Below are 11,215 nucleotides of genomic sequence, written 5' to 3'. Positions count from 1 at the left end.
ACATCTGTGGGGAAAAAAAAAACAAATCCAAAAATCTTTTTTTTTTAATTGAAATTTTTTTTGTTTAAATCTTACCTGTGCAGCTGCTTTCTCAAACTTCTCCAGTCTTCTCTGGTCCACTCCACCACATTTGTAGACCAGGTGACCTGTGGTGGTGGACTTTCCACTGTCAACATGGCCAATAATCACCACGTTAACGTGAGTCTTCTCCTTTCCCATGGTTGGAGGCAAAGTCAAGGCGTCTGTGAAATGAGCAGCTCTGGTTGTGATAATAACTTTTTTTTCCCCTTGTTTCTGGATCAAGTGGATGAGCTCAGCAGCTCGCCCTGACTTTATGGGCTCCCACAGGCCAATCAGACGACAGGTGTGATGTTTAATCAGGCCTAATTACACTCATCCCTTCCGTGTTTGAGCGTTGATGCTGCTGAACAGCAGAGAAGGATTCAAAATCAGAGAGACTTCCTGCAGGTGACGTGATCCTGAGTTAATCCTGTTTATTTTTCTTCTTCACATCAGGCCGCAGGGCTAAAGTTCCAGCTTTGACTTTCATCAGTGTTTTTTTTTCTTGCAGCCACTCGGTCTTCAGGTCCTCCACCATGGATCACATAACAAGCTCAAATTACAGCCAGGTGCGTCAGCTGGAGCTGAACCTTTGAAAAGGCTTTTAGAATCAGACTCATTTATCACACATTTACTGGGTGTAAAAAAAAAAAAAAAAAGGTCAAAATGAGTAATAAATTATTACATATAGAGTACCTTTTATGAAGGTGTATTTTAGTTTGAAAATATCCAAAGGGATTGTTAATATTTAGAATATTTTCCCCTCTTTAAAGTTAATGACAAACAAGTGAAAAATGGTCTGATGGACGAACCAGGAAAATGATTTTAATTTTCAAACTACATGATTGACAGGTGTGGACGTCCTCACCCAAGACTTTGGTGTCGCATGTTAGGATAAAGTGACGGGTGTAAAATATCTGTTGACGGGTTTGTTCAGTATCATCAGTTACAGTAACGCGCTGGCTCGCTGCCAAACATGAAGTCAACAGTGTTATTGTTACTGTCATCATTATCAACTGTCCTTCACTTAAACACACAGCACAAAAAAAAAAAAAAAAAAAATTCAACAAATCCTTTAAAACTAAACCCTGACAAATAAAATATATTCATCCTAAAAGTTAAATCATATGTTTTCGTCATAAGCTCACAAGTACTGGTATCTTGTAAGAAATGTAAAGACTCAAAATGAGTAGAAGTAAAACCAAACAAAAATAAAACCACGTAGTGTTAAAGTAATTGTGCCAAATAAAAAAAACATGAAAAATGAGCTTAATTCTGATAAAAATGTAAAAACAATTACTCATATTTCATCCTAAAAAAAACTAAAGGCAGTACAAGGCAAAAATACTTTGAATTATTTTTACATATATATAACCTTGGTTCACGGTAGAAGATAGACTGGAGCAACAGCGCCCACTACATGTTGTGATTTATTTTTTCTCATTGGAAAAAACTGACTTTTGTACGAACATAAAACATTGAAGTTATTCGATTGAGGCGTTTTATAAAGTTATATCAGTGCAGCGTCCTAATTAAAGCAGCGGTGAGACATATAAATAGTCTCTGAAATCAGTAGTAATCCGGTCTAGTTAGCGGTTGAAACATGTTCTCGGTTTTTTCTGACCGAGCGGGTCCACGTCCGGCTGAGGCAGTTACCTCAGTCCGCCCCCCACTATTCCGCGCGCTGCGGTGAAACAAAACGAACGTCCCTGTTGTTTGACGCTCGATATCTAACCCGGAAACGGCGACCGCAAATCGTTTTTCTCCTCCTTTCAGCCCGGACCGCTGACTACGAGCGTGGCGTGGGTTTCCAGCCCTTCGACTCTCTGGTTTGTCCGTCAGCGTCAAGGTAAACGACATTAAAACTCTCATCACTTTATTCATTTATCCGACATTATTTAAACGTCTTCATTCATCCGCGTTCACTGTCGGCCGGCTGCCGTTCACTGACGCTTGTTTTCAGTGTTACCACTTTGTTCCATGTTCAGTCCTACATCTTAAACGTGTGTGACTCAGTCAGACCTACACGTTGCTAAGTTTTTTAGTGTTTATATATATATAAAAAGAAACCTGGCGAAATATGTCAGGTGTTGGTTTTCTCTGTGGCATCAACCAGCGTTGAACCGTTAACTTCCTCTTTCTTTCAACACTAACATTTTACCTCAGAGGTTTCTTCATCGCTAGCTGTATTTTCCTTTATTTTACTACAGGCTTTGAACGTTACATTTTCGACCACTGTATTAGTGAAGCCACGTTTTAGCTGCTTTAGCTTTTTTTTTGGCCCTTATATGAATCGTGAAGTGGAACTGGCTGATTCTCAGAGTCAGACGAGTCAAACTAACCAGAAAGGCTGTTTATGGGATGCTTCATTAAAGCTGCATTAAAGGAAATGGACACGCTGACAGCAGCGGCTCGGTTCTTCTCAGGGCAGGGCCACAGATGGTTATCGTACAACAGTCTGGCCTTTTGGAAATAATCGCCATTATTTAAATTATTTTCCAGTTGGTGCTAATATTACTACTAATAATATGCAACTTTGTTACTCCTTAATGCTTCCACCAGTATGCTGTTGTGTATGCCCATGTGATGTCTTCTATTTCTATTGAAAGCTTTAGCCTCCACAGAATGGCTACAGATAAACAGTGGAGTCCTATAAAGGCTGTAATTTGAAGGGTTTTGTCCCACAGTTGTTGTAGTTGTACAGGTCCATGACAGACTGGCGCTCTGTGCTTGGTATTTAACATTATTGCTGTGTTGTAATTCAGTTTCAGGGCCAGGGCAGTACAAATGTTTTTGTAGCCCCACCGTGGGGGCAGATGCTGGTTCCTGATTGTTGACAGTAAGCACGAACTATTGCCTGTTGTACGTTTTGAATATTTTGGACACAGGACACTGCATTAACCATGTCTTGTTGTTGTTTTATGGGTATTTTATTATAAGGTTAAACTAAGAATATACAATAATATATCATTACCTTAGTAGTACATACAGTACATATAAGTACAAATTTGTCAAATAATGGTTTGGTTTTTACAATTGTTTAATAAAATGACTGTATAGGTTTTTATATCGATGTAGCGACTCCTGCAGTGTGAGTTGTGTTCAGGTACCATATCTGAGACAGTTCTATTTAACTACAGGGTCTTGGAATAGAAAAGAAAATGGCGTGTTGGTCCTCTGATTGAGTCGACAGTTATAGTAATATTGGATCGTTGCCATCAATTTGAGTGAACATTTAATTTTTGCCCCCCCCGACGTCTGAGGAACTGTTTCGACCTAGAGCGGAAGTTTGTCATTTCCTTCTTGCGTTGCGTCTGAAAGGTCCTGAAAGTGGAAGTGAAACATCCTGAAAGCTAGTTCTGACTGTCTTAGGCAAGCGCAGCACCCTTTGTGTCTACCTGTAGGCAGGTGTTGTTGTTGTTGTTGTTGTTGTTGTTGTTGTTGTTGTTGTTGTTGTTGTTGTTGTTGTTGTTGTACTAAAGCCTTCTGTGGTCTCGGAATCCTCCTGACCTTCTCATCAATCTGTATTCCTAGTTCTTTCCTAGTTCCTTACGTGATTCCCATCCATAGATGCTGAAACGTACCACAACAGTAGTCTGTCTTTGTGGATCATATCTGATAAAATGATCTGGCTCCTCTCATTGGTTCGTCCTTCCATCCATCAGTCTGGTCTGGTCTGGAAGGTGGTGTAGTAGAGGTTCTGGATGAAACCATGTGGTCCATTCTGTGCTTTGGACTTTTCAGTTCCACCATTGACTCTTTCATGGTCTACAGTTCTTCTAGCGCCACTACTCAGTATGGATCAGATTATTTTGGATATAACGTGTTGATTAAAAAATTGCCCCTCCAGGTTTTGACACTTGTGTCAAGACACTAAAGTTCTTGACACAAACAAAAGCTCAAAAAAAAACCTTGGTTTAAGTTCAATTCAAAGTTACAGTGAATGACTTCATTAACACACATCATATGTGTTTTTTTTCTATAGCTCCATAAATAGGTCTGTTCTCCAGGAAGTCTGGTCTCTGACCTTGTGTTAAAGCGTTTGTGAAATAGCGTTGTTTCAGCAGCGTATGTGAAATTCTGTAGGCTTCCTCCTTGGCTCCTGTATCTTTAAAAATGTTGTGTCAAAACTCCCCTCTGCTGCTGAAGTTAAAATCGACGATTTTAGAAAGAAAAATATTTCCGTCACTTCATACCCTCGTGCTTTGGTGTGCAGTCAACCTGACAGCTACTGTAGCCGGCTTCTCCCAGCGGTGATGGACTCAGACATGGTGCAACTTGCTCCCATGTGTCACTGTGTGCTCTGTCAGAACTCACCCTTCCTTTTATTTGCGTTGTGTGATTGGAAAAGTTGCAGCAGCAGCAGTTACACCTCTTGCCAAAGTTGGAGGAAAGCCTAAAGTTGCGACAAAACAATTGAAATCTCACTCTGAGTGTTTTTCTTTTTTTCTTTTTCTTCAGGAAGTCACAAGCTCCAGCTTTGTTTGGTGAAACAGTCATGAAGTGAGAACAGGGCTCATTTGGCCCCTTGTTCTCCCTCATAAATCACTCCAGTGCAGGCACGGACATGCTCGTTGGTTCGACATGACCTTTCTAAGAAATTAAACATTGATTGGGAGTCGGGCTGTAACACATCAGATATTGGCTTCCTTCATGGTAGGAAGTTGTAATGATTCAAGTGATGACTGTTTAGGTAAAACCTGGCAGTGGTTTTGTTCTGTTTTGTTTGGTTTCAGATTTTTGTATTGTTTAATTACGGTGAAAAGAACATCCTGGACCTGGACCTATGGGGGAGAGGCATCATTTTTGAGTCTTTTGAATCATCCTGTGGTCAATATCACTAAGCTAACTGTAAGCTATTTTAAAGATAGCTATTTTGCGTTGCTATGTTTGGGTTAACTTGACATTTTCATAAAAGTATTCATCTGGCTAACCTATAGCTGTTTTTTGTTATTATTATAGTAACTGTATTAGTTAGCTTGTAGCTCATTTCTGGCCAGGTACTTCCACAGACTAACGCTGCAGTGCCCTCGGATGGAGGGGCAAGCTAAAAGTAATTTTTCTATTTGCCAAGGCCATTGACAAGCTGGGCTAACTGTAAGCTATTCCAAGGATAATGACAATTTTTTTTTTTTGGCCAAGTTTGTTTGGTAGATGCTGCGTTGGTATCACAGTAGTGGAGGAAAGTTGACTGAAGGTAATTTGAATTATTCATCATTTTTCCAGCCGTCTCTCCAAGTGCCTGTGCAGCAGAGACGCAACAGGAGCGACGGCACGTGAATCAGTGCAGATGGAATTTCTTGTTCTGTCCTCTCCTCTCACATCGATCAGGGAAAAAAAAAAAAAACGCTGCTGAAAATAAAAACCCTGTGATGATGCCACATATTTTAGGAGGGATTAAAGTGACTTCACAGGAATGTCCTGATGCTGCTGAAGGGCGAGGAACCCTGTGTGCTGCCCAGCTGGTCTGGTCGGAGAGCTGCGGGCCTCGGATTGAGTTACACCGACCGGGGGGTTCATTAAAGTCTCCTGCTTCAAGTTGTATGACTTATTTTATTCCTCTCTGCAAACGGCTGAGTGTGCACGTGTGTTCACACCGTGCACTTTATATCTTTATATTTTCAGCTGAGTCACTGCTTTAACACGTGCAGCTGATGAGCCATTATGTGGGTTTTACCCCATATCTTGGACATTTACTGCGTCTGATGTTTACTCTGCAGAGTTCTCATTTCTACCTCCACGGTGTCGATGTGACACAGTAATCACCCGTGATTTAATGCTGCCCGCAGTAGCCTCAAAAACCAGGCGGCCTCCGTGACCCGCTCCACACATTCAGCCGGAGTTTAACTTTTGTTTTTCTGCAGAGACGGCTGCTGAACGGCTGCAGTCTCCGTGCTGTGCCGACCAGAGCAGTATCGATCTCCTCCTCCTCCTCCTCCTTCAGCGTATTGCTGTTTGTGCAGTTATTTGTGTTTACTTCCTGTGTCTGATTTGGCTCGTTCAGCATTTTGCTAAATGCGATCATGACGATCTCCTAATCTTTGTTTGTTTTTTTTTCAAATCCAACCTTCCTTTTATTGTCAAATAAATTCAAAGTTCAAAGAACCTAAAATGAAGTTCTTTAGTGTCAAACATGTCTTGCACTGGCACAAAGGCATTAACAGTTGTTGAGCAACATTGTTGTATAACAGTTGAGATTGAAGTTATGCTCCAATGTCAGTTCTTCAGCTGAAGCCTCACGTATCAGAAACTCAGACTGTCCTTTTTACAACACGTGAATTTCAACCTTTGCCCTGAACACCAAGTATATGAGACTTTAATTTGACCTCATAAAAAGCCACAAACTGTTTCAGAGATTTACAAACACTGACTTTTCTTCACATTTTCAAACACATCGTTCTTTGGCTCCTGTTGAGTAATCCGAGTTTCCACTGCACACATACGTCTTCCATCACGGCTGCATGCCTGCTCTTGTCCATCAGCTCCTCATAGCTGAAGTGATGACATTTGAGTCAGTCAGTAAAAGCAGGCTGGGTGTCTGTACCCCGGCCCCTCCCTCAGACACTGACGTTTCATTCATCTTTTTAACAGTTCGTCTGATCGTAGAAACAATGACACACTTACAGTGTTTCACTTCACTGCTGCCTGATTCTAAATGATGGATGTCACCTGAAATATTTTTTTGTAGCTAGATAAAAATTCAGCCCTCCTTTTAATAAAACAGTCTGTGGTTTACTGGGTAGCTTTCTTGCTAACAGCACAAAATGGGCTGGAATGGAGTTATAGGCCAGGACTTGTTGACCCCTGCCCTGCTTCTCTGATGTGTTTGAATCCCATGTTTTTGCCAGTTTCTGATCCACAGCGTTGGCTACACTGGCAGACTCGGACATTCCTCTCAACTTTCTCACTTCCGCCCTGTGATGTCGGCTCATCTGAAGCCTGCAGCGTGTGCGTGATGTGCAGGGAGAGCAGTCTCTCCCTCTCTCACTCTCTCTCTCTCTTCTTTTTGATCTCGTTCTTTCCTGCAGGCTGTCTGTCTTACAGGAATGGATGCTTTCATTTGTTGCGCCCCGTCTGCAGCATTAGCCAAGTGGACTTTGAATTGAGTCTCTTAACCTAGCTCTATAAATAAGCCGGCCTTCACAAAGGAGAACTGCAGCAGATTCAGATCATAAACAGCAGAGATTCAAGGTTAATGACTATTGACTGTCCTGCAAAACACACACATTTAAAGAAACCAGCTAAAACTATATATGGAAAAAATATATTTTTATATGTTGATTAGTGGTGACTTACTGTTTCCAGTGTGAATCAGGCAGCCATGACAGGTGATCTCATGTCCCTGCCTACTGTACATGTCGGTGTACATACACGGGGGTGGGTGTATGATGGCAGATGGCAGACCAGCAGGAAATGTAGTTTTTTTGTATGAACGTGTTGCTGCTCTGCCCACGCACCAAACCTTCATGTTCATATTTTTCACGCTCGGTGTTAAACAGTCACATAGAGAAAGACCAGGGAGAGGAAAAAAAAAAAAAACATGTCTCACTTTTTACTGCAACTGCTGTTTTATTAATATTTAACCATGTCTGGGTTTTTATGATTCCACTCCTGTCTGTGCACTGCCCAGGAATTTAAATATGGTGTTTTAATGTTTCAGAGGAGGAAGAGAAAATATGAAAATATTTGGCATTAGTACTCTTTAAACAACTGTGGTTTAGTATGGAGGAGATTTAGTCCCAGGCTGTTGAACCTTTACTCGCTAACATCCGTTATAATCTAGGCTAACGTGTTGAGTGTCTCCGCTCATGTAACTGAGCTGCGGGAGTTTCTGTTTTAATGATATAATTTTCTCGAAGATCTTCAGCTGTGCTGCGCTGACCTCGGCACCTTCAGTTGATTTTTTTTTTCTCCTCTACCTCTCTATCCCCCCCTCTTTCCTCCTCGCTCTCTGACTCTCGTACTCGCTGGTAGTGGAGTTGTCATGGCAACTTGAGCTTTAATGGAAGTTTTATTCGGTCGTGCTGAAACACACACACACACCATGAGGGTTGATTTGTGGTGAAGTTGTTTTAATTCTGCAGCAGCAACACACACACACACAGGTCCACTTGTTAGCAGTCGTGACACGTTAGCTTAAATAACGATAGAACAAATTGTCAAGATGCAATGCATTTGTAAACAGGGATTAATATTGTAAAAAAAAAAAAAAAAAGTGAATCATTGTCAGGAATGAACAGAAAATTAATCGATGATTCAAATCCACTGTCAGATTTTTTTTTTAAGCCTTATTGCAGCTCTTGTCTTCGACCTGCTCCGCCGTTGAAATCCTTCTCCTGGAGGATTGTTTTACTGCAGGACAAAGAATTTCTCATGTGACAAGCAGATGCCTCCGAGGTATTTGAAACGCCACCTCCCTGTTTCACTGGGCTGCAGCTTCTGCTTCCCCTGACAGCCTGCAGGCCATGTTGAATCAGCACACACACACACACACACTTTCACATTAAATGACAGTCATGAATGAGCTCATCATGTGCCGGCAGTGAATGATGGCAGTCGTCACTGCGATCCGCTTATTTAAGCAGCCTCAGTTATCCAACTTATTATTTACACCGACGAAGTCTCTGAGAGTTTGTTTAACAGTTCGTCTGATCGTAGAAACAATCACTGCTCCCTGATCCTAAATGATGGATGTCACCTGAGATATTTTTTTTGAAGCTAGATAAAAATGCAGCCCTCCTTTTAATAAAACTGTGGTTTACTGGATAGCTTGCTTGCTAACTGCACAAAATGGGCTGGAATGGAGTTATAGGCCAGGACTTGTTGACCCCTGCCCTGCTTCTCTGATGTGTTTGAATCCCATGTTTTTGCCAGTTTCTGATCCACAGCGTTGGCTACACTGGCAGACTCGGACATTCCTCTCAACTTTCTCACTTCCGCCCTGTGATGTCGGCTCATCTGAAGCCTGCAGCGTGTGCGTGATGTGCAGGGAGAGCAGTCTCTCCCTCTCTCACTCTCTCTCTCTCTTCTTTTTGATCTCGTTCTTTCCTGCAGGCTGTCTGTCTTACAGGAATGGATGCTTTCATTTGTTGCGCCCCGTCTGCAGCATTAGCCAAGTGGACTTTGAATTGAGTCTCTTAACCTAGCTCTATAAATAAGCCGGCCTTCACAAAGGAGAACTGCAGCAGATTCAGATCATAAACAGCAGAGATTCAAGGTTAACGACTATTGACTGTCCTGCAAAACACACACATTTAAAGAAACAGCTAAAACCATATATGGAAAAAATATATTTTTATATGTTGATTAGTGGTGACCTTTTTTTTTTCTTTTACTGTTTCCAGTGTGAATCAGGCAGCCATGACAGGTGATCTCATGTCCCTGCCTACTGTACATGTCGGTGTACATACACGGGGGTGGGTGTATGATGGCAGATGGCAGACCAGCAGGAAATGTAGTTTTTTTGTATGAACGTGTTGCTGCTCTGCCCACGCACCAAACCTTCATGTTCATATTTTTCACGCTCGGTGTTAAACAGTCACATAGAGAAAGACCAGGGAGAGGAAAAAAAAAAACATGTCTCACTTTTTACTGCAACTGCTGTTTTATTAATATTTAACCATGTCTGGGTTTTTATGATTCCACTCCTGTCTGTGCACTGCCCAGGAATTTAAATATGGTGTTTTAATGTTTCAGAGGAGGAAGAGAAAATATGAAAATATTTGGCATTAGTACTCTTTAAACAACTGTGGTTTAGTATGGAGGAGATTTAGTCCCAGGCTGTTGAACCTTTACTCGCTAACATCCGTTATAATCTAGGCTAACGTGTTGAGTGTCTCCGCTCATGTAACTGAGCTGCGGGAGTTTCTGTTTTAATGATATAATTTTCTCGAAGATCTTCAGTTGATTTTTTTTTTTCTCCTCTACCTCTCTATCCCCCCCTCTTTCCTCCTCGCTCTCTGACTCTCATACACGCTGGTAGTGGAGTTGTCATGGCAACTTGAGCTTTAATGGAAGTTTTATTCGGTCGTGCTGAAACACACACACACACCATGAGGGTTGATTTGTGGTGAAGTTGTTTTAATTCTGCAGCAGCAACACACACACACACAGGTCCACTTGTTAGCAGTCGTGACACGTTAGCTTAAATAACGATAGAACAAATTGTCAAGATGCAGTGCATTTGTAAACAGTGATTAATATTGTAAAAAAAAAAAAAAAAAGTGAATCATTGTCAGAAATGAATTAATCGATGATTCAAATCCACTGTCAGATTTTTTTTTTAATTTTTTTTTAAGCCTTATTGCAGCTCTTGTCTTCGACCTGCTCCGCCGTTGAAATCCTTCTCCTGGAGGATTGTTTTACTGCAGGACAAAGAATTTCTCATGTGACAAGCAGATGCCTCCGAGGTATTTGAAACGCCACCTCCCTGTTTCACTGGGCTGCAGCTTCTGCTTCCCCTGACAGCCTGCAGGCCATGTTGAATCAGCACACACACACACACACACTTTCACATTAAATGACAGTCATGAATGAGCTCATCATGTGCCGGCAGTGAATGATGGCAGTCGTCACTGCGATCCGCTTATTTAAGCAGCCTCAGTTATCCAACTTATTATTTACACCGTCTCTGAGAGTTAGTTTTTTAGGAGAAGTGTTAAAGGTCGGCCGGGTTTGCGATGATTCAAAATGTAAACATTTAACCATTTCCTGTTGGCGCAAGATGAAAACCTGGATGATAAAAACAAAACAAAAAAACAGGAACTCTGTCAGAGGGAACGTGAACTGCAGATCTTGTTGCTTTAAGATGAGGGCGTTAATCATGTGGCTCAATACTGGTGCTCGGTTTCATCACTGTCACCCACACTTCACCTCATGCTCTGACCTCCTGTCATGCTTGCTCAGGGTTGGGTTTGGCTGCTGGCTGTCTGTCAAGTCCTCGGTCTGGTCGGGTGTTGTGCCCTGCAGCTTTAGGCCTGACTCCCATGATGCCCCACAACACATGCCACCTATTAGGGTCACACTGTGTTCAATGTTTCCCTACTGAAAGCATTACCAGGCTGCAGGAAGGAGAGATTTTTTTTTATTTTTTTGTTTTCTGTACAGTCAATTAGAGAGCAACAAATCTGTGGGTTCGTTTCCCATGAGGCCCTGG

The 11,215-nt window shown here is 41.8% G+C and overlaps 2 protein-coding genes across 2 annotated transcripts in view; one reads left to right on the top strand and one right to left on the bottom strand.

Moving 5' to 3' along the window:
• eef1a1l3 (eukaryotic translation elongation factor 1 alpha 1, like 3) overlaps window positions 1-537 on the bottom strand; it is a 2,543-nt gene extending 2,006 nt beyond the window's left edge. Inside the window, exon 1 of the mRNA XM_008308191.3 lies at window positions 36-537. Coding sequence (XP_008306413.1) covers window positions 36-219 — 184 coding nt within the window. The 5' untranslated portion in view covers window positions 220-537. The remainder of the gene's footprint in view (window positions 1-35) is intronic.
• Window positions 538-1,678: 1,141 nt separating this feature from the next.
• fam49bb (family with sequence similarity 49 member Bb) overlaps window positions 1,679-11,215 on the top strand; it is a 36,840-nt gene continuing 27,303 nt past the window's right edge. The window contains exon 1 of the mRNA XM_008308190.3: window positions 1,679-1,909. The gene's annotated coding sequence lies outside the window, so the exon portion shown is untranslated. The remainder of the gene's footprint in view (window positions 1,910-11,215) is intronic.

The sequence above is a fragment of the Cynoglossus semilaevis genome, chromosome 3 (genome assembly GCF_000523025.1).
Source record: "Cynoglossus semilaevis isolate Cse_v1.0 chromosome 3, Cse_v1.0, whole genome shotgun sequence".
Lineage (NCBI taxonomy): Eukaryota > Metazoa > Chordata > Actinopteri > Pleuronectiformes > Cynoglossidae > Cynoglossus > Cynoglossus semilaevis.
The sequence above is the reverse complement of the archived record's forward strand: the minus strand, read 5'-3'. Positions and strand labels throughout refer to the sequence as shown.